Here is a 24,458-nt window from a genome sequence, read left to right as displayed (position 1 = left end):
AAAACACAGAGACGCAGAGAGATAGGCATGGCAGGGGGAAAGAGTAGGATCAGAGAGAAGAGGACAAAAAGAGAGATATAGAAGAGGAAGAGAGGGAAAACGAGAAACAGGAAAGCAACAGCCATATGGACAGGTCAGAGGGAGAAGATCCATTGCCTGGATGCCTCCCTACTGTTTAACCAGCCGTCCCCCCCCCCCCCCCTCTCTCTCAATTCAATTCAATGGGCTTTATTGGCATGTGAAAAATACGTTTGCATTGCCAAAGCAAGTGGAATAGATAATAAACAAAAGTGAAATCAACGATACAAAACTGTAAACGTTACATTCACAAAAGTTCCAACGGAGAGACATTTAAAATGTCATATTATGGCTATAACAGTGTTTTAACGATGTGGAAATAGTTAAAGTACAAAAGGGTAAAATTCTCTCTCTCGCGCTCCCTCCTCTCGTTAGCTAATGTTAAGTTTGTTGGCTAGCCATGTCAAAAAATGTCCGATTGTCCGTTCTTAAATTCAGAGCATTTTGCTCTCGGGGCGTTCATAGCACGCTATGACACTGGCTGAGGAGTAGGACTGATCCCAGCGTTCATAGCGCGCTATGCCACTGGCTGAGGAGTAGGACTGATCCCAGCGTTCATAGTGGCGCTATGCCACTGGCTGAGGAGTAGGACTGATCCCAGCGTTCATAGTGGCGCTATGCCACTGGCTGAGGAGTAGGACTGATCCCAGCGTTCAACGGCAACCAAGCACCCAAGCTAACTGGCTAACTTTGTCTAGCTTTGCTAGCTATTTCCAGACACAAATGAGAGAACACCTCACTCTGACCATTTTACACAGAGCTGATTAGACTGTTTTCATGTTGTCGAGAGCATTGGTGACTGTAACTGTGCAGCTGGAAACAATTTAATAACGTTTTTATTTTTGCCGACGTTTACTGACATCGGCCATATTCAACGGGTGTTGAGCGTTCGTATATCAAATATTCTGTGCGCGAGTGCTCTGAAATCTGAGCAAATAGCCAGATCTGAGTAAATAGCCAGCCACACTTAGCTAAGAATGATGTGTATAATAAAGTCAATAAAATTTGGGTAGTTAGTTAGATAGCGGATAGTTAATATACTGCCTGGCAATGTTCGATGTATTAGTAGCCAACTAACGTTACATACCTGTGCATACTGCTGTAATGCTAAGCGGTTCGTAAGGATAGCGTAGCATAACAACTTGTCAGCCAACATAACGTGTAACGGAACTTATTTGAAAAGTCATTACTTTATTACATTGCTCAACATTTTCTTAACATTTGTCATAATTAGTTGCATATATCTTTATTTTGACTCAATGCGACAGATCCTCTCCAACCTGGCATTTCTTCGTTTGTAGATTTAATATTTATAAGTGATAACCTGATTAAGAATAATGAAATGCCATATTTAACTTTAGCTCATTTGTATTCATTATTGCAGAAAAATAAACTCCCAACAAGATCATTATTTACAAGTTAATAGTGAGCTAATTACAGAAAATAGCTTACGGTCATGAGTGTGACAAAATAGCAGGGCATTCTAACGGAGAATTTTGGAACTTGGTGTAAGGGTGTGTGTGCTGGTGTCAGGGAAGTCAGGCGTGGGAGATCGAACTTGGTATAAACGGAGCAGTTTAATAAGTGCTCAAAAACTCAGAAAACCAAAATATACTAAATAAAACAAGTGGGTATAAAACCCTTCGCACACCAGAACATAACTTGCACAATGCTTGCAAACAAACAATCACCGACAAGGACAATGAGGGGGAACAGAGGGTTAAATACACAACATGTAATGAATGGAATTGAAACCAGGTGTAATACAAGACAAGACAAAACCAAAGGAAAATGAAAAGGAGATCAGCGATGGCTTGAAGGTCGGTGACTTCGAACGCCGCCTGAACAAGGAAAGGGACCAACTACGGCGGAAGTCGTGACAGTTGAAGGTGGACATGGACGGTTCACAAATGCTCTCCATCCAACCTCACTGAGCTCGAGCTGTTTTGCAAGGAGGAATGGGAAAAAAATTCAGTCTCTCGATGTGCAAAACTGATAGGGACATACCCCAAGCGACTTACAGCTGTAATCGCAGCAAAAGGTGGCGCTACAAAGTATTAACTTATGTGGGCTGAATAATTTTGCACGCCCAATTTTTCAGTTTTTGATTTGTTAAAAAAGTTTGAAATATCCAATAAATGTCGTTCCACTTCATGATTGTGTCCCACTTGTTGTTGATTCTTCACAAAAAAATACAGTTTTATATCTTTATGTTTGAAGCCTGAAATGTGGCAAAAGGTCGCAAAGTTCAAGGGGGCCGAATACTTTCGCAAGGCACTGTAGGCACGGTGTCAGAGGAAGGCCCAAAAAATTGTCAGAGACTCCAGTCACCCAAGTCATGTACTGTTTTCTCTGCTACCGCACGGCAAGCGGTACTGAGGCACCAAGTCTAGGACCAAAAGGCTCCTTAACAGCTTCTACTCCCAAGCCATAAGACTACTGAACACTTAATCAAATGGCTAACAAACTATTTACATTGACCCCCCCCCCCCCCCCCCCCCACCACCATTTGTTTTGTACACTACTGCTACTCGCTGTTTATTATCTATGCATAGTTACTTCACCCCTACCTACATGTACAAATTTCCTCAACTAACCTGTATCCCCGCACATTGACTAGGTGCAGGTACCCCCTGTATATAGCCTCGTTGTTGTTATTTTATTGGGTTACTTTTTATTATTTTATATTTTTAAGTAATATTATTATTATTTATATTTATTTTTTTACTTTATCTGATAAATATTTTCTTAACTCTTTTTGCACTGTTGATTGAGGGCTTGTAAGGAAGCATTTCACAGTATGCTTATTGTATTCGGCGCATGTGACAAATAAAGTTTGATTTTATTTGATGTTAAAGACAGAAGCTAGCTACATGGCAAACCAATCTGAACTCATCTCTTGGGAATGTCCAGCCCGTCCATTATCTCAGCCAGTCATGGCTAGCGGAAGGTTCCTGTAACCAACTAGGCTCGTAATTTATCAATTAGATTTTAGTATTTACAGATTTACAGATAATACTTTTGTTAAGGCACATGAAAGTTCACATGTTCCATAAGGCATTTCTGACACAAAAAAAACACACAATTTGATAAAAATACAAAAATTGCGTTTATGTAGTGAAGCGCGACATACGCCTAGTTTCCTGAAACGTATCACATATAGTGTTTTGGAATTAAACTCTTTACATGTTTTTGCATGTGTTGGAGGGAAATACATAGACATCTCACATTAGTTTGACATAGTAACATTGGTCTGACAAGACAAGGGAAATTCTGCAGTTTTCTTGTGGATTTAGCAGAGAATGCAAAGAGGGGAATTTTCACATGAGTACGACAGACTACTGTTTTTAACGTAAATTGTAGTCTCACTAATACAGGGAATATGATGTGTCAACCTTTGTTATGTATTGCTAAACTCTTGTTTTCTCTAAGCTACTCTGGCCTAGGCGGACGTCTTTATTCTCCAATCTGCGTTAATCTAACGATCCAAGAGAGAATATATACACCCACTTAGACCTCCTGTCACTAAACATCAACCAACAACTCAGAATAGTCATATTTTCATCCTTCCCCTCCCGTTCCGTCACCCTCTGTGTTAACTAAGGTTTTTTCAATAACAGTAACTAACTGTGTTGTATGTCAAATCGATTCCCCAGACCCGGCTTCATATCTGCCCAGCCTTATCATTTTCAAAGCTTATCTTAATTGGCTGCAGGGCAGGGCTGAGTTATGGCAGATTAAAATGCATGTGGACTGTCCTGTCATCACACGCACACAAACACACGCACACGGAGGGGCTGACTCTGTAGTAGCTCAGGGATCAGAGAGCAGCTACCCCGCAGGATGGCTCTCTTTGATGACATCACCGGTCCGGGCCCTGGGAGCATGCTGATGTTGAAGCAGGAGTTTTATGGAGGATTTATCTATCACTGTGACAACAGGGATGGGAATGAGGGGGCTGGGGGCTATGTTGACAGAGGCAGCAGGACACCTCTCTCTTTCATTATCTCTCCCGCTCTCTTTCTTGATTTCCCTCTCTCTGTCTGTCAACGTCTTTTCTTTACCAATCACTCACTATCTGTTTACGTCTCTCTTTGTCTCTCCCTCCCTATGCATGCTGCCACTCATTCTCTGTCTGTCTGTCTTCTGTCTCTCTCTCGCTTTCTCTCTCTCTCGCTCTCCCTCCTCCCTAGTGGGAGAGCAGCTGAAATTGATGGGTACAAATCCAGCAGACAGGGAAGATGATTGAATCCTAACTCGCAGTGAAGATGAAAATATTTGCTCCCCGCGCTGTGGCCTGTGGGGGCCTGGGACTGAAAAACCCATCCAGGCGTGGCGGGGTTGTGTGTTTGCGTGCGTGTGTTTCTGTATGCTTGTGTATGTACGTATGTGTGTCTGTCCTGGTTCAATACATGCAGCCAACTCAGAGCGCCCTGGCCTGATGGAACAAGTGCCCCGACTTTTGTCTTGATTGTCTCCGGGATGAGGAGGGATGAGGGGAGACGGTGGAAAAGAGTGCGAGGGAGACGGGAGGGAGGGAGAGATGAGGCTCCATCCATCACTCTCAGCTCATTCCTGTCCATCACTGTCAGTTCAGGGCCATTTTAAAACACATTCACCCAGACCATGGGCCAGTTAACACCTGACTGCCTGTCTTTTTTTATCCCTCTCTCTCTCTCACTATATATCTGCCTCTCTTTCTCACTCTCTTTCTCCCTTCCTTACTTCTCGCTCTCTCTCCAATTAACTCTTGCTCTCTCTCTCTCTCTTTCTCACACTGTCTCTCTCTATCATCTTTCTCTCTCTCACTCATCCTCTCTCTCTCTCTCGCCCTCCCACCATCTAGACACAGATAACAGATACTTGAGATGGGGATTCTCTGAGGAGGTTGGAGAGAGAACCGCTCTTGAAGGGTGTGGGCTTACTGGGCTACATGTTGAGAACAGTGTCTCTATGACCCTCATCTCAAATCAAAATTGTATTAAATCCTTTTACTCGTAAATGTCAGTTGTGGATAAACAATGGAAAGCTTACTTATGGGCTCTTCCCAATAATGCTGAGAGAAAGAGAAGAGGGAAATAATAGAAAGTGAAACACGCAATGATAAAAGTACTAATAGATACACAATGATTAACGATAGCTCGGCTATATACAAGGGGTACCAGTACCGGATCGATGTGCAGTGGAAGATATGTACATGTCACTTTTTCCCTTCACTTTTGGTTATTTGAAACAAAATCATCTCCAAAATATCGTTATTTTTTTAACAAAGCGATTATTATTATTATTAACCTTGCATTATAATGATATAAAAGCCCCTTAGATATTCTCACAGGTCAGATTTGCCCTAACGAAAAAATGCGTCTTCGATATTCATTTAGAATCCTCCATTCCTCTAAATGTAATTATTGAAGGAGAGTCACGTCCTTGGCATAGAGTCAGGCGACATTGGCGGAGTTGAAGAGAGCGAGGAACGAGATGGAGTCACAATTCATGCCAGGCAATTATTTCAACTACATTTTAGTTGAAACAAGTTCGATCAGGTTTAAATCAGGAGACCTACATGTAGAGATAAAAATATAGATATTTAGATATATTGTTGAATAATGTGCTGTTAAAATTGTTGTAGGTCTTATGTTTTTATTTAACCTTTATTTTACTACATAAAGGTCTACTTCCTGTGCTGGTGTCTTGACCCAGTTTATTCCCCCATTTGCAATGCAAGCCATAAGGAATTACTATGGGAATAAATGGAAGGAAATGCAAGAGGAAAGGGGGGTAAAGTAAGGAACTTCTCTGTCGGCCCTGGAGGCCTGGGCTTTTAGCAGGACAATAGACACGATGTGGTACCAAAAACACCTCTCTGACATAGGGTCCGACATATCTCTTGATGATGCTCGGGCCGATTCCGGTGTGAGTTATCTGGCCTAAATGTATTACTTGGGTCTCGGGCCGATTGTGGCTACCCTCTGGCAGATGAGGGCTGCTTTATATAATTAACATTTCATTATTTATTTATTTCCCATATTTTATCATTGTTTCTGTGATCAAAACATGTAATTAACATTTAAATTAAGTTCTTTAAGAGTCCTGTTTAAGTAGTATTTTAGTATTTTGATACTTTTTTATTTCGTTATGGATCCATAATGATTTACTATGGGAATAAATATCACTGAATGACATGTGGGCAACTATTTCAGCACCATTTCGCGCTGCTCTGAGACTTTTATTTCACTGAATCTCCGTTTGGGTATTGGTTAGCCTACAATTAGGGTGTGGAAATATTATGATTATTTTGCTCTTAGTACAGTAGCCTACCCCCGACCGGCAGAGGTGGAAAAAGTATTCAATTGTCATACATACATAAAAGTGAAGATACATTATTATAAAATGACTCAAGTAAAATTGAAAGTAACCCAGTGAAATACTACTCAGATTTTAAATGTACTTAAGTACAGTGGTGGAAAAAGTACTCGGTCACGTTGTACAGCGCCATATTTTCCTGAGGGTTTTGTTTTTCGTTTTTCTTGGAATAGAAACACCATAGTATTAATCAAATTAATTAAGCTACATTTCTTCAAATCAGTCCCATAGACTAAAATTCTCTAGTACAGTCAATATTAAAAAAGATACCCTCTGGTGGCCAAACTAGCACTTACTAGCATTAATGGCAACAATGGCTGACGCTTAAATAACGTGCCATAGAATTCTGCGGCAGCCCGCAAGATGTGCTGCAGTACGACGCAACTTTTAAAAGAAGAACCACTGTAATGATGGTGTTGGAGTCGTGTGCGGACAAGCGGTCGTGGGTGAACAGGGAGTACGGGAAGGGACTAAGCACACACCGCTAAGGGGCCCCCGTGTTGAGGGTCAGCGTGGCATATATGTTGTTGCCTACTCTCACCACCTGGGGCCGTCCCAAATGTCGACATATTACGGATGGATCTATTTTTTGATGCATTGATTCCGTGTGGTTACAGAGTTAATTCTGCGTGGTTACAGGGATAAAATAGAAGCAACTCAACGTTTTGGGGAAAGTTTAAAACCAAATAACAAAAAATTACGTGCTATTACCATCAGGTATCATCAGTATTCTCACGGCTTGCATTGTGAACTGCAGTAGCGCTGTGGTCTGAGCCCAGAGGTTTGCGCCCAGTGCTGGGCAATCATTTTTAATTTTGGGGTTGAGTGCCAAGGAAGGCATATATCGACGATGTGTGTGTGTGTGTGTGTGTTTACTGTTACTGTGTGTGTTTGTGCGTGCATCGTGATTCAGGGCGTGCGTGCCGTTGTATTGGAGGTCAAATCAAAGGTAAGGCTGGCCTCTTTCCGTGTGGGAATTATTCAAAAACATGAGTCATGCTCTTTCCCTCTGCTTTGGGTAGAAGTATGCCGTGGGTAGAAGACATTCAAACAGGAGCACACACACACCACCCCAGGAAAATAACCCGGGCTCCGTGTGTCCATGTGGGAATTATTCGAAAACATTAGTCATGCTCGTTCACTTTGCTGAGAAATATGCCGTGGGTAGAAGACGTACAAACAGGAGCACACACACACACCACCCCAGGAAAATACACGGTTTTGAGGATCTGCAGTATCAGGAATAGAATAGCATGCCACTGTCTGGTGATTCATGGACCACATTCTCTCTTTATGTCCTGAGATAGACAGAGACAGGAAGGAAGAGAGGGTGTTAAAGAGACAGTTATGGCAGTATCCGTGAACAATTATGTTTGTTGAAAAGGGGAAAACGGAGACCTATATTCTGAGTTCCTAGGTCAAGCCATACGGTAACTATCATCTTAAAGACATGCGGCGGAACTTTGGCGCCTAAGTAAGTTTGGGCTGGATGTGTCAATGTGTCGTTCATACATGCATAATCTATGAACAGAAGTGCTGCCTTACCTCAATTAGCCACGGAACCCCTAGTTTGAAAGCGACTGTTTTCTCGAATATGTGCGAATGCCATTTTCCCATTTTTCCTTCTCCTCCAGGCATGGCGAACAAACTGAACTTTGGCTTCTTGTTAGGTTCAGGCAGTATGGTTCAGGGGTGTCGTTCTCTTTGGTGCGAGTGTACATTCTACGTTTAGGTTCAAACCAAATAATCAGCTGCTCATTTTCAGAAAAAGCTTGTCCTGGATTCGGTTAACGACACATGGTAATTTGTTCCTGCAAATCAGTTTCCCCAAAAATATAAGGCAATCATCTCTTGTAAGATATACTGGTGCTGAGAAATACACACAGGTAAAAAGTGTGACAACGAACCGCGGTCTTCTCTACCTTGCTACCTGTTTAACCTGTTTCATATCATTCGAATTTTGGCCTTTGCCAGAACGGCCAGAACGGCACACAGAGCCAGAACGGCACACATCCTATCACCTGTTTCCGTAGCGTGAGGCAAATTGACGTCCAAGTGCACCCCCTAGACAGGATACTGGTCGGCCGCAGGGCCCAACCCTCAATCCATGCCTTAATGCTGAGGACCAAGGCAAGCAGAGAGTCTTCAGGTCCCATTTTCAGAGTCTTTGGTGTGACTCGACTGGGGACTTAACCCTCTCTACCGATGTTCTCGTCGCAGTGACGTTCTCATGGTTGTTTTCCGTCTACGTTCCGTCTCGGTGGCGCGCTTCTTCTTCTCCGTCGTGGTAATGCTTGCCTCGGTTCGGTCAATGTTTTCATCAATTGGAATGTTCTCATGCTGGGTCTCTCTGTTGTCTCCCAGGGAAGAGCCCGTACCTGATGTTCACCAACCGTCACGAGATCCGTCGTATTGACCTAGTGAAGAAAGACTACACCCAGGTGGTCCCCACGCTGAAGAACGCTGTAGCCCTGGATGTGGATGTCACCACCAACAAGATGTACTGGTGTGACCTCTACCACCGCAAGATCTACAGGTAAAGCATACACACACACACACATACACACACACACACAGTGCACAATCCAATATTAAGTACACTCACTCAAAGCTTTTATCCATCTGCTGTCTGTGTGAATCAAATGAGAGGGCGCTTATCGGCCTGACATTACAGAGTGGCCTTGCTCGTCTTTCTACTCTCTCCTCTCTCTCCTCTCTTGACTGACTGAGTGTGTACTCGGATGGCTACTGAAGGCTGCACCACACCACTACTCCCTACGTGTACAGATAGTGTGCGGGCTCATGAGTCACAGCTCTACCATCCAGGCCTATTTGCATTGAGAGTGCCTCATTAGTGTGCAAAAGAAAACTACTGGACATACGTACGAGCATGCAGTACGCATACTAGCTTCTATTTCTGTCAGAGTAAACAATGTGCTGATTGCCAGAACATTCAGAGTGAGGTGGAAGAAACCGTCCGGCTCTTCCTCCGCACTTGCTTCTTTCCCATCCATCGCTCCTCAAATCTCTTTGTTGACGACGCTGATGCCTGAAGTACACCTGGAATGGAGAGACGGATAGTGCAGGATGGGCTGTTTGTCCTTCACACATATAGCCAGAAACACACACGTGTGTGTGTGTGTGTGTGTGTGTGTGTGTGTGTGTGTGTGTGTGCGTGGGCGTGTGTGTGTGTGGGCGTGTGTGTGTGTGTGTGTGTGTGTGTGTGTGCGTGTGTGTGTGTGACAAGCTTGCCACCATCCCTGCCTGTATCTGTTGGTGTAACTCTAAGCCTGCCAGGTAGTGGGAAGGAGGGAGGGGCACTAAATCATCTCAGTTGGACCATATGCTGCCTCTAATTCCTCAGCCTGAATAATCACCCCATTACTCATCACACACACTCACGCACCCACACACACCCCAGGGCCTGAGAAGGAGAGAGGACACAAATACACTCATTTGGAATTTATACGTAGCCTTTATGTAATCCACTTCAGAAGTAGCACATTAGCACATACCAGTGCAAAGAACCTATACACCTCCTTCTGGAGTGCCACATCAAGTGCACATGCTGTAGTATTATTGTACAAGTATCATTCCTATACACTTTTCCGCACTCTGGTCTGAAATTGCAGTGTTGTGTACCAATCCCTGCCGTGCTAATGTTAGCCACCGCCCACGCAGCTCGATACCCACTGGGAAGCTACGGATATTATAAGTTCCCCTGTTGTGTACCAGTCGTAACTTATTACGCGAGATTGGTTCTTTGGGGCGGAGTGCTGAGGTGTGTCTGTGGTGAGCCAGTGTTATCGTCCTCCCTCATTATTCTATCTCTAATTAATAGTGATTAGCGTGGTGGCGGTCTATGCAGTCGATGCAGCCCTGCTGGGACTATTACATCTGAGATCAACAATAAATAAATAAACAATAGCACAGCTAATTAACGAGACAATCTACCTCCTCTGTCTGTCCCCATCCGTCTCTCTCTCTCTCTCTCTCTCTCTCTCTCTCTCTCTCTGGTGTTCTTCCCCATGTGTATCTCATCAGTCTATATCTCATCCTGCTCCTAAGTCTTACACCGCTCTTCTGTTTTCTTATTCAACACCGTCCTCCTCGGGTTCCACTCTCCCAGCTTTTACTCCCTTGTTGTGTTAGGGTGTAAATTGTGACATTGCGTCCCGGTAATACCAAATCGCTCCTACAGGCCTAGCCAGGTAGTGGAGGTGTAATGTTCCGCAGTGAAGCTGCTCTGTCTCCTCTCAGCTCGTCTCATTGCTGTTACTCAGACAAGTCAGACAAGAAGAGTGGCTGGCTGTTTTTGTCTACTGATCAAAGGAGACAGGCCCATCCGAACAGCTGTTTTCTGTAGGAAGTACTGATGTTGGATCTTAATTTGATCATCAATTTGCATGAGAGCGTTCCTGCAATGCAGGAAATGTCAAACTTATAGTGTATTTGAGTTTTAAAATGGCTTCTGAAGTTTGTAATTTCCACTTAGAATGTTTGTTTCCCCCTTACAACAAAATGTATCAACCCCAACAAAAATGTCCCTTATTTATAATCCAGATTTAGCTATTCACATTTCCTGTTGCTGCAGGATTTTTTCCTGCTGTAGCAAACTTGCTCAAATTGAGATCCTACATCTGCAGGAGGAGGGCAGAAGTTGTTAAAGGTGTGTCAGGTTAAAGTGTCCCTGTCTGGGTATTACTGGCCAGTACAGTCCCTCCCCCACAGTGACAAGAGCCTATCAGAGGTTTTACTGGCCAGGATAGTCCCCCCTCATAGTGACAACAGCCTATCAGAGGTACACTACATGACCAACAGTATGTGGACATCTGCTCGTCAAACATCTCATTCCTAAATCATGCTCATTAATATGGAGTTGGAATGGAGTTGGTCCCCCCTTTGCTGCTATAACAACCTCCACTCTTCTGGGAAGGCTTTCCACTAGTTGTTGGAACATTCAGCCACAAGAGCATTAGTGAGGTCGGGCACTGATGTTGTGCGATTAGGCCTGGCTCGCTGTCGTCTTTCCAATTCATCCCAAAGGTGTTCGATGGAGTTGAGGTCAGGGCTCATTGCAGGCCAGTCTAGTTCTTCCACACCGATCTCGACAAACCATTTCTGTATGGACTCCGCTTTGTGCACAGGGTAGGGCTGTCCCTGACCCCCAAAAAATAGAAAGTGGTCTGTTGTTTCGACCAATCGGTTGGTCAAAAATTTGAAAGTCACTAGGAATACACCAATCATAGCACATACAAATGTACAAGGCTAGACACAAAACAATTAGCCTACACTTTTTAAAAAGAGACTGAGATATACAGAGTTAGCTCAAATGTTCAAATTATTATCTTTATATTCAAGCATCAAGCATGTCAAAAGTATCAAAAAAACGCCACACATTCACTGAACTTGAACATAAGCTTCAACAATGTAAGTAAGTATAATACAAAAGTTGAAAAAGCACTCCTCTACAAATAAAATGTAGATTACAATGTTCACTCACTGGTTTCCATTAAAGCAAACAGCACAAAAATAAACACATCTATACACTGAGTCAATGAAATTGAACATTGGCTACATAACTGTAAGTATAATACAAATGTCCAAAAAAACATGCCTCTGTACAAAAGCTTTAACTCACAGCAAATGTTCTTTCACCCTTGTCAGCCTGTTAGTTAAGGAAGAGTCATAGCGTAGCTACTTCAGAGGAACCAGGAAGTAATTACCACTAGTGAACCAGTAGGCGACGCAGTAACTCACTGCTCTCTGCCATCTTGTCAATGATGTCATCTTTGTCAAGTTCCATAAGAATCTCCTTCTCTGTTGACATCGAAAGGAACGCTTCAAGGTTCACTTGAGTGAGGGAGGTTCTTAGGTGGTTTCTCACACATTTCCGGGTGGAGAAGGTCCTCTCACAAGACACCTGAGAGATGGATAGGGTGAGGAGGTTGTACTGAGACGGGAGAAGATAGCAGCATATCGGGCAGTTTTTACATGTGGAACAACTTCTGCTCACCAACTCGCACACTTTCATCAGGATCATCAAAGCCTTTCCCTGGTTCATCACTGGTGGCGGGGGCCCTGGTGTTGTACTTCTCCAATGTTGACTGTTTCAGTCATTCCCACCGTTGTGCAAGGCTGATCAGTTCAGCCTGCAATGCCTCAACAGTGTGATTAGTTCATCACATTCCAGTAAGCATTTGCTGAGCTCCTTCATGGCTGTCTTTGGGAGGCCCTTTTCTCTGATCTCAGGGAAATGCTTCGGATTCATGCAGGAGACATCTGCACACAGTACTGCATCTACTGCATAACGGAGGTGAATACTTTCAACAACAGTGTCCAATACCACATTGTGGATCTTGATTTTGTAATCCATGTCTGCATTAGCAATGGGCTCGTCTTCTGCCAACTCATCTGGTTTTCTCTTCTCTTTTTGTTGTTCTCTTCTCTGCGAGAGCAGTCTGAGCTTCGGGGTCACAGTCCTGCAGCTCCTCCAGAATGCCATTGGCCCACTCAACAAAGTTGTCTGCTGCCCTCTTCACACTGTCAAAGTCTCGGGCACACTTTCTCAGGTTATCCTCCGTTCCCGTCACCAAGTGCTGTTACGATATCCATGCCACTTGTTTGCAAGTATTTAGAGAAAGGGGATGTCTGCTCAAAAATGCTGAGAAAAACCCCAGCTGTGAGTATGGTTTCATACTTTAGGAGAGCATCCTTGTACCCTTGGGCCTTGCTTCGCATGCCAAGTTTTATGGTCACATCCTTTTCAATTCTTTCCATAGTGATGACCACATCCATGTAAAGTGCACGGTTAGGCTTTGCAAAGCTTCCAAATACTTTCCTCAAGGCCTCGTCTTTGGCCCACCAGGGTGTTTCACCAATTACATCAAGCCGTCTGTGTCTCCTGTCTTCATTGGTTTCCCCCCACAGCTTCATGCGCTTGTAGGAATCTCGAATGAACAATGCAATGTCATTCAGAAGTGAGAAAAGGGATTCACTTGCCACAACAACCCCAGTGGTGTCAGTTAGCACAAGGTTGAGGACATGTGAGTAACACCATAGGTGTACTCGGTTAGGAGACTCTCATGTGACCAATGCAGAGAAGCCCCTGTAATTGTCCCTGCATATTAGCTGCTCCCGTCTGTTGCATTACCAACACACTGTTTGATATCTCTGTCCATCTTCTCAAGGGTCTGTTTCACAAGGTCCACAAAGTGCTTTCCAGTCGATGACTCACAGTCAATGACAGCAATGAGTCTCTCGTGAACAACGTCAGTGAACGTATCGCAGAACTACTGCACACCGGTCTTTGGGTGTTAAATCCTGTGTTGTGTCCGTTTGTATTGAGAAGATCCCTGCTTTTCTCACTTCAAAAGCAACTGTCCGCTGGATCAACATTCTGATGACTTCAATTACTTTATTTGCTGTTTTGGACGTCATGGTTACCAAGTACCCTCGTCCTTTACTCCCCATCTGCTTCTTGCTCTTCTCAATGCAATCACTAACATGCTCTTGTAGGCAGACATCATATTTGCTGAGCAACAATATAAGCTCAAGAAACTTGCCATGATTGACGGCCGTGTATTCAAAGTTATATGCAGCTTTGTGTCTGTGTCCTCTGTAGCTAAGCCCACATTTACCAATAACTTTAAATACATCAATCGATCGCCTCCTCTTTCTGACCTGGTCTCACTGGACTGACATTTGCCTATCACTCAGAAGGGTGCGGATGTCTGCTTTGCTGGCTCTGAGGAAAAAGGCTTCTGCGCTTTCTCTATGGGTCTTGCTTCTCTCGTGTTCCTGTACTCTCTGATGGGCATGTTTCCCGGCCTGCATGCCTCCTTTGACAAATGCACTATCACTGGCTGAAGGTTTTGCGAATGCAAGACATACTGAGCAGAGCAAGGAGTGAGTTACTTCATTGTATGTCAGCCATTTTCTGTTTGTGCCGTCTTTGGAGCGGAATACATTGGGAATGACTCTTTGAGGGGTTTGTTTTGGGAGGTACAGATAAAATAAGTCAAAATCATTGGATTGAGGACGGGCAAAATAATCAAATGGATTTTCAGTGCTTTTGCTGTCCCTTTCTATTTTCCATGTACTGGGCTCTGAACCTCTCCCTCTCTCTCTCTCTGACCTCTCTCTATCTCTCTCTCTCTCTGACCTCTCTCTCTCTCTCTCTCTCTCTCTGACCTCTCTCTCGCTCTCCCTCTCTCTCTCTTTCTCTCTCTCTCTCTCTCTCTCTCTCTCTCTCTCTCTCTCTCTCTCTCTCTGTGTGTGGGGCAAGGGCCTTTCTCCTTTTTATTCTTTACCTCTCTGTTCCACCTTTCCTTTTCTGACCGTCCATTTCGCCGTGCGACTTGTCTAAAATGTTATTGGTAGAGAAGCAGGTAGGTTGCTATGTGCGACCTGATGTCATTGCAGGCGCGGGGGACACTGCAGCGAGAGAGTGAGAGTTGCGCCTGATGTGTAGATTCTCTGTTGACGATTCACGGCAGGCCAAAACGACCCTCAGGCTACCGGGAAATGTCCCGTTGCCCCCGACGGCCAGTCCGCCAGTGAACAAACCCTATGTGTTTGAATAACAACTATATGCATTGAGGTTGTCTGATGCTTTAAGCTTACGGTTTGATGAATTAAGTCAAATGCTTCACGAGGGCGCCAGTGATCAAAATAAGCAGAAGTAAAAAATAAAATAATTACATTTTTAAAAATGTTTTTAAATATGTAACTATTCTCCTCCCACTCCTGCTGTCTTTCGCAGTCTGCCATTACTCTCCTGAAGTTGCCGGTAATCGGCTACACGAGGAGTCGGCTACCTTTCTCATGTTGAATGCCAATTTATCTTATCATTTTCATATGCACATTTAAGGTGAAACAGTTATAATAACGTCTTCATATCTCAAAATCATTGTCATGTGGTTAATCAAAATTCTATCCAAGTCTAAATGAAAATTATACAAATCTAAAAAGGAATTTCTATTGCCATTGCCACCTATCAAAAATAGCCTACAATAAGCCAACATATAGAAACCAACAAATAAAGCCAACAAATAGCAGCCTGCAGGTAGAAAATATCCTGATTCAAATAAATATCCTATAAATCACATTGGCTACACATGGCCTGTTTGCAATTAACTTGAAACATTATATCATATTAAATTGATCAAGCTTGGCTAGTGAACTTGCAACATTGTATGAAATATTCTGGGCCCTCAATGAAAAATAATACCAGCACCCAAAATGAGTTTCGGGAACCTATTTCAGTCCATGCACTGATAAGAAGTAATCAGGTAGGCCTATTTTACGATGCTTCCACTGGATCAGAGCATGACATTTTTCACTTTCACGCTGAGTGGTTATCAAAAGGGAGAGAGCTGGAAAGATGTTTCAGGTAGCCTATGGGCCTACTTCTATGCGTGTACGGTCCTTAACGCATTGACACCCTAATAATGTCTTCCTATCTTACATTACTCAAATCACATGTACATACTGTTTTGAGACAAGAGGTCGACCGATTATGATGTTTCGACTTCCGAAACCGATTATTAGAGGACCAAAAAAAGCAGATACCGGTTAATCCGACGATTTTTATACATACAGTGCCTTGCGAAAGTATTCGACAAATCAAAAACTGAAAAATTGGGCGTGCAAAATTATTCAGCCCCTTTACTTTCAGTGCAGCAAACTCTCTCCAGAAGTTCAGTGAGGATCTCTGAATGATCCAATGTTGACCTAAATGACTAATGATGATAAATACAATCCACCTGTGTGTAATCAAGTCTCCGTATAAATGCACCTGCACTGTGATAGTCTCAGAGGTCCGTTAAAAGCGCAGAGAGCATCATGAAGAACAAGGAACACACCAGGCAGGTCCGAGATACTGTTGTGAAGAAGTTTAAAGCCGGATTTGGATACAAAAAGATTTCCCAAGCTTTAAACGTCCCAAGGAGCACTGTGCAAGCAATAAAATTGAAATGGAAGGAGTATCAGACCACTGCAAATCTACCAAGACCTGGCCGTCCCTCTAAACTTTCAGCTCATACAAGGAGAAGACTGATCAGAGATGCAGCCAAGAGGCCCATGATCACTCTGGATGAACTGCAGAGCTCTACAGCTGAGGTGGGAGACTCTGTCCATAGGACAACAATCAGTCGTATATTGCACAAATCTGGCCTTTATGGAAGAGTGGCAAGAAGAAAGCCATTTCTTAAAGATATCCATAAAAAGTGTTGTTTAAAGTTTGCCACAAGCCACCTGGGAGACACACCAAACATGTGGAAGAAGGTGCTCTGGTCAGATGAAACCAAAATTGAACTTTTTGGCAACAATGCAAAACGTTACGTTTGGCGTAAAAGCAACACAGCTCATCACCCTGAACACACCATCCCCACTGTCAAACATGGTGGTGGCAGCATCATGGTTTGGGGCCTGCTTTTCTTCAGCAGGGACAGGGAAGATGGTTAAAATTGATGGGAAGATGGATGGAGCCAAATACAGGACCATTCTGGAAGAAAACCTGATGGAGTCTGCAAAAGACCTGAGACTGGGACGGAGATTTATCTTCCAACAAGACAATGATCCAAAACATAAAGCAAAATCTACAATGGAATGGTTCAAAAATAAACATATCCAGGTGTTAGAATGGCCAAGTCAAAGTCATGGCCAAGTCAGACCTGAATCCAATCGAGAATCTGTGGAAAGAACTGAAAACTGCTGTTCACAAATGCTCTCCATCCAACCTCACTGAGCTCGAGCTGTTTTGCAAGGAGGAATGGGAAAACATTTCAGTCTCTCGATGTGCAAAACTGATAGAGACATACCCCAAGCGACTTACAGCTGTAATCGCAGCAAAAGGTGGCACTACAAAGTATTAACTTAAGGGGGCTGAATCATTTTGCACGCCCAATTTTTCAGTTTTTGATTTGTTAAAAAAGTTTGAAATATCCAATAAATGTCGTTCCACTTCATGATTGTGTCCCACTTGTTGTTGATTCTTCACAAAAAAAAATACAGTTTTATATCTTTATGTTTGAAGCCTGAAATGTGGCAAAAGGTCGCAAAGTTCAAGGGGGCCGAATACTTTCGCAAGGCACTGTATATATTTGTAATAATGACAACTACACTTTTATTTTAACTTCATATAAATTTTGTCTCAAATAAATAATGAAACATGTTCAATTTGGTTTAAATAATGCAAAAACACAGCTAACGTTTAAGTTCCTTGCTCAGAACATGAGAACATATGAAAGCTGGTGGTTCCTTTTAACATGAGTCTTCAATATTCCCAGTTAATACGTTTTAGGTTGTAGTTATTATAGGAATTATAGGACTATTTCTCTCTATACCATTTGTATTTCAAATACCTTTGACTATTGAATGTTCTTATAGGCACTACAGTATTCCCAGCCTAATCTCGGGAGTTGATAGGCTTGAAGTCATAAACAGCGCTGTGCTTCAAGCATTGCGAAGAGCTGCTGGCAAACGCAGGAAAGTGCTGTTATTCTCCTCCCACTCCTGCTGTCTTTCGCAGTCTGCCATTACTCTCCTGAAGTTGCCGGTAATCGGCTACACGAGGAGTCGGCAACCTTTCTCATGTTGAATGCCAATTTATCTTACCATTTCTACCGATCCGATCTGTAATTATTTTATTTTTTACTTCTGCTTATTTTGATCACTGGCGCAGCCTGCTGCTGCCTACCACCGCTCAGTCAGACTGCTCTATCAAATATAAAATCATAGACTTAATTATAATATAATAACACACAGAAATACTAGCCTTAGGTCATTAATATGGTCAAATCCAGAAGCTATCATTTCGAAAACAAAACGTTTATTCTTTCAGTGAAATACGGAACCGTTGGCAACCCTAAGTCTAAATATTGCTGTTACATTGCACAATCTTCAATGTTATGTCATAATTATGTAAAATTCTGGCAAATGAATTACGGTCTTTGTTAGGAAGAAATGGTCTTCACACAGTTCGCAATGAGCCAGGGGGCCCAAACTGCTGCATCTACCCTGACGCGAATGCGCTTTTGTTAAATCATCACCCGTTTGGCGAAGTAGGCTGTGATTCGATGATATGTTAACAAGCATCGCACTGATTATATGCTACGCAGGACAAGCTAGTTAAACTAGTAATATCATCAACCATGTGTAGTTAGCTAGTGATTATGTTAAGATTGATTGTTTTTTATAAGATAAGTTTAATGCTAGCTAGCAATTTACCTTGTCTCCTTGCTGCGCTCGCGTAACAGGTGGTCAGCCTGCCACGCAGTCTCCTCATGGATTGCAATGTAATCGGCCATAATCGTCGATTACCGATTGTTATGAAAACTTGAAATCGGCCCTAATTAATCGGCTACAACCCATTCACTGGACACTTTAATAAATTGATCACTAGTCACTTTAAACAATTCCACTTTAAATAATGCCACATTTAAATTGTTCACATGTATATACTGTATTTTATACCATCTACTGCACCTTGCCTATGCCACCTGGCCATCGCTCATCCATATGTACATATTCTCATTCACCCCTTTAGATTTGTGTGTATTAGGTAGTTGTTGGGAATTGTTAGATTACTCGTTAGATATTACTGCACTGTCGGAACTAGAAGCACAAGCATTTCGTTACACTCGCATTGACATCTGCTAACCATGTGTATGTGACCAATAACATTTGATTTGATTTGAACATACTCTGCAAACAATTTGTCCACTCAGACAATGAAAACTGGAAGACTGGAATAATAATGTTGAATGCATTCAAATAATTACCGTAACCAAAGTAACAAACATCACGGAGTAGAAATGATAGGAATTAACGGCAAATGTACTACTGGTGGTATATGTAGTGGGGAATAGATATATACTAACAATCAAATGCAAACAATTCACCGAATGAATTTATGAAACAATGAAAATGTGCACAAATTTACGATAAACTTCATCATTTTAAATAACGTGACAGTTGAAATGAAGAACGCAATCTGCTATATCTCCCAACTTATTGCACAAGTTGACTGCAGGTAATATTTTCAAAAGTAGCTACACATATTCAGATAGTTTTGACGGTATTGAAAAACCCTTATGTGTATAATGGTATTTTGTATACCACCCAAGCCTAGTGACAACAGCCTATTAGAGGAATTACTGGCCAGGAGAGTCCCTCCTTGTGGTGTCAACAGCCTATCAGGGACATAACTGCCATGTTGACAACAGCCTATCAGATGGATACCTTAGCTTTTTTACCCAGTTAAGCTCTTGTATCAGACTTTTGGTTTTGTTCAATGTAATGTATCAGATACATTGTTTTTGTATTACAGAGTGGTTTGATATTGACCCTGACACCTGGAAGGGTCAGAAGTTAATTGTGTGTGTTCTCTCCCTCTTTCTAAATCTCTTAATATACTATCCATGTGTCTTTATAAGTATGTGTTATAGTAACGTCATGAAAACCTCTTCTTCTCTGTGCATACATCTTCCCCAGTGCATACATCAACAAGGCCAGTGATTTGTCGGAGCAGGTGACTCTGATCGAGACAGCTCTAACCTCTCCAGAGGGCTTGGCAGTAGACTGGGTTCACAAGAACATCTACTGGACCGACTCCGGAGACAAGACCATCTCTGTCGCCACTGGAGACGGCAAGAAGAGGAGGATCCTGATCGCCACGGAGCTGAGTGAACCACGTGCTATCGCTGTGGACCCCCGACAAGGGTAAGAGGTTGGAAGGAGAGGGGAGGGGGCTTGGGTGAGAAGTAAGGTGGGGTAGAGTTGGATTTATTGTTGGGAGTAGGTGGGTGATGGAGGGAATGAGGGAGGCGGGGAGAAAGTTGTGAGAGAGACCGATTGGGTGAGAAAGTAAGACAGGTTGAGTGTCCATGAGGCTTTATATTTCTTTCATAATGTGTTGCCCATCTGGTCAGAGCACTGGAACAGGTGGCCATCTGCTCTTTCCTCTCAGCATATCGCCTTGTTTGTGACCTCCCTCCCTCTCTCCCTTCCTGCCTTCCTCCCGTTCCCCTCCCCTCCATTTCCCTCCCTCACTTTCTGTCAGATGTAGCTGTAGGCATCAGTAGCTGCAAGCTAACACCTCAGTCTGCAGCGTCACAGCTCTCTCACCACTTAAGCTCATCTCCGATCTCCCTGGCTCCGCCTGACGGCTCTATTCCCTTAGGCCTTCTTTCCACAACATTACTGAGCTAGACAAGCATGTAACACATGCAAATGAGCCCAATCCAGGTTTGGTTCCCTACTACAGAGAGAAAAGGGAATGTTTGCTAACTGTCCCTAAGGCTGTAGAGGTCATAAAACTTTATCAGCCAGTGATTGTCATGCAAATAACTGCCTGTCTCAGGGTAATTTACCGTTAATTAACGTCAACACGTTAAACATCTCATGGCTTCGACACATCGCCTAAAAGCCACTGATGCAGACTTTTGGATCATCTACATTTTAAAAAGTCTAATAAATCCATGTAATATAGACTACACCATCACAATAAATCCATTATTTATTTTAGGCAGGTCTAAAGAAACATGATATGAAGAAAATGCAGCCTATTCCAGAAAGAACAGAAGAACCTTTTCTGAGTTGTCCTTATGTTAGGCCCTGATCTTGCTGGCTTTGGCTTATAATACCTGTGGCATTATTTTGTATTATTTTATAGTAAGAAGAATACAATTGAACACAGCTGAATAAAATAGAAAGGATTTTTTTCCCCAAACAATTTCCCAAGGGAGTGCGCACATGCAGCTCTTTTATGTTGAGCTCTTAGTTTAGAATTATTTATGCAACTTTAGTTGTGATGCAAATGTTGGACTATATGTAAATATTAGGCAATGCAAATAGTCTGGGTAGCCATTTGACTAGATGTTCAGGAGTTTTATGGCATGGGGGTAGAAGCTGTTTAGAAGCCTCTTGGACCTAGACTTGGTGCTCCGGTACCGCTTGCCGTGTGGTAACAGAGAGAACAGTCTATGACTAGGGTGGCTGGATTCTTTGACAATATTTAGGGCCTACCTCTGACACCGCCTGGTATAGATGTCCTGGATGGCAGGAAGCTTGCCCCAGTGATGTACTGGGCCGTTCGCACTAACCTCTGTAGGTCCTTGTGGTCGGAAGCCGAGCAGTTGCCATACCAGGCAGTGATGCAACCAGTCAGGATGCTCTCGATGGTGCAGCTGTAAAACCTTTTGAGGATCTGGGGACCCATGCCAAATCTTTTCAGTCTCCTGAGGGGGAATAGGTTTTGTCGTGCCCTCTTCATGACTGTCATGGTGTGCTTGGACCATGTTAGTTTGTTGGTGATGTGGACACCAAGGAACTTGAAGCTCTCAACCTGCTCCACTGCAGCCCTGTCGATGAGAATGGTGGCATGCTCGGTCCTCTTTTTCCTGTAGTCCATAATCATCTCATTTGTCTTGATCACGTTCAGGGAGAGGTTGACAAAGTTAAAAGGGGTTTTTAGATTTTTTTTGCAAATGTATAGAAAAAAACTACTTTAATAATACATTTACATAAGTATTCAGACTCTTTACTCAGCACTTTGTTGAAGCACCTTTGGCAGCGATTACAGCCTTGAGTCTTCTTGGGTATGACGCTACAAGCTTGGCACACCTGTATTTGGGGAGTTTCTCCTATTCTTCTCTTCATATCCTCTCAAGCTCTGTCAGGTTGGATGAGGAGCGTTGCTGCACAGCTATTTTCAGGTCTTTCCAGAGAATATCACTGTACTTTGCTCTGTCCATCTTTCCCTCGATCCTGACAAGTCTCCCAGTCCCTACCACTGAAAACATCCCCACATCTTTCCTCCAGGCATTCAGGCCAAAGAGTTCAATCTTGGTTTCATCAGACCAGAAAATCTTGCTTCTAATGGTCTGAGAGTCTTTAGGTGCCTTTTGCCAAATTCCGGGCTGTCATGTGCCTTTTACTGAGGAGTTGATTCCATCTGGCCACTCAACCCTAAAGGCCTGATTGGTGGAGTGCTGCAGAGATGCTTGTCCTTCTGGAAGGTTCTCCCATCTCCACAGAGGAACTCTGGAACCTCTGTCAGAGTGACCCTTCCAGGCCCTTCTTCCCTGATTGCTCAGTTTGGCCGGGAGGCCAGCTCTATCATTTAAGAATTATGGAGGCCATTGTGTTCTTGGGAACCTTGAATACTGCAGAAATGTTTTGGTACCCTTCCCCAGATCTGTGCCTCGACACAATCCTGTCTCGTAGCTCTACGAACAATTCCTTCAACTTCAATCCTTGGATTTTACTCTGACATGCACTGTCAACTGTGGGACCTTATATAGACAGGTGTGTGCTTTTCCAAATCATGTCCAATCAATTTAATTGACCACAGATGAACTCTAATCAAGTTGTAGAAACATCTCAAGGATGGTCAATGGAAACAGGATGCACCTGAGCTCAATTTCGAGTGTCATAGCAAAGGGTCTGAATACTTATGTAAATAAGGAATTTCTAAAAACCTGTTTTCACTTTGTCATTATGTGGTATTGTATGTAGATTGATGAAGGGCAATGTTTATTTAATCCATTTTAGAGTAAGGCTGTATCGTATCAAAATGTGGAAAAGGTCAAAGGGCCTGAATACTTTCCAAAGGCACTGTTAAGTCTGCAAATGCGATGATGCATGGAGTGCTTTATTATAAAGGTGCATTTTTATGGTGGAAATTAGCTTCGCCAAACTTGGAACTCACTCGCTGCCTTTGCCAGGTCGGCTCCACCGGTTGTACAGCGGATTAATGTGGCTAATTTTAAGAACTAAGCAATAAATGTAGCAGCATGAGAAAGCTGGGATCCTGTTTTAAATGGTGGCCCGTCAGAACTGTTTTCACTCACGAATTTCACAGTGTTTGGGCTTATAAGAACACGTTTCACTAGCCTCTGTAGGCAATATGCTCTCCAACCGTGTTCCAGGGGTCCTAGGCCTATAAGCTACGTTTGAAGTTATTTGGCCACTTTAGTTGTTATACAAACCATATCAAAATATATAGCCCTATGGACTAGGCTTCATGAAAAAAATCTCCCCAAAAAGGCCATGCTCTGTTTCTTGCCTCAGACTGCACATGCTGGGCATAATTCACAAGTGATCCCATTGTCACCCATCACACTATTCTCAATTTAATCTGTCATCAGAGCACAGTTTTGCAGAAGCCTAGTTAACGGGAGTTTAAACGGTCATGCAGAATTTGACTGCGGTCGTGGCTTGTGACTGCTGGTGTGGTGGTAATACGGTCCCCGTAACAGGCCGCAACTGTCCCCTCTGGTCTGTGTATCACTATTTCTATCGTGGAAGTACAACATGAAGAGAGAGGTGCCGCCTGGGTAATATGCGCCCAGTTTGACTTTGTCTCAGGGATAGAGGTGGGATGTGAAGTGTCTCTCGCTTTCCCCTCTCTGCAAATCAGAGATTCTTGTCACTGTCATCGTGCTCTCTAACCCCTGTCTCTCTCCTCCCATAGGTTTATGTACTGGTCTGACTGGGGGACCCAGGCTAAGATAGAGAAGGCTGGCATGAACGGAGTGGACCGCCAGGTACTAGTGTCAGAGAGGATTGAATGGCCCAACGGCATCACTCTGGGTAAGACTGGCACCGCAGGGAGGGAGGGAGCGCTACATGAGGAGAACTGATACAGAGAAAAATGGGAGGGAAGTGAAGACGAGGAGAGAGAGAGAGAGAGAGAGAGAGAGGGAGGTGAGTAGCGATAATAGAAGAAAGATGAAGAGCAAAAGTTGATATAAGATGAAGAATCGTGATGAATAAGGAAGTGTTCACAAAAGAAGCCCCCCCCCCCCTCTCTCTATCTCTCTCTCATTTGACACGTAGTTGTGAGTCACTCAGTCAGCGTGTCTCTGTCATCAATCAGTGTGTAGTTTGTTCATTCAACAGGCTGTGAAAGAAGTGTCCAAAGCTTTGCCATCAATACCCCAATCATCCTCCCTTCCATCCCTCAGCGGGCCTGTGCCAATTTTACTCCTCTCCTCTCCCTGCTCACCACT

At 43.3% G+C, this 24,458-nt stretch overlaps 1 protein-coding gene across 4 annotated transcripts in view; it reads left to right on the top strand.

Annotated features, from left to right (window-relative positions):
* LOC110521812 (low-density lipoprotein receptor-related protein 8) overlaps positions 1 to 24,458 on the top strand; it is a 259,084-nt gene that overhangs the window by 205,584 nt on the left and 29,042 nt on the right. For all 4 annotated transcript variants that reach the window (XM_036968637.1, XM_036968635.1, XM_036968636.1 and 1 more), the window contains exons 10-12: positions 8,806 to 8,977; positions 19,939 to 20,166; positions 23,921 to 24,039. In XM_036968637.1, coding sequence (XP_036824532.1) covers positions 8,806 to 8,977; positions 19,939 to 20,166; positions 23,921 to 24,039 — 519 coding nt within the window. The remainder of the gene's footprint in view (positions 1 to 8,805; positions 8,978 to 19,938; positions 20,167 to 23,920; positions 24,040 to 24,458) is intronic.

The sequence above is a fragment of the Oncorhynchus mykiss genome, chromosome 30 (genome assembly GCF_013265735.2).
Source record: "Oncorhynchus mykiss isolate Arlee chromosome 30, USDA_OmykA_1.1, whole genome shotgun sequence".
Taxonomy (NCBI): Eukaryota; Metazoa; Chordata; class Actinopteri; order Salmoniformes; family Salmonidae; genus Oncorhynchus; species Oncorhynchus mykiss.
The sequence above is the reverse complement of the archived record's forward strand: the minus strand, read 5'-3'. Positions and strand labels throughout refer to the sequence as shown.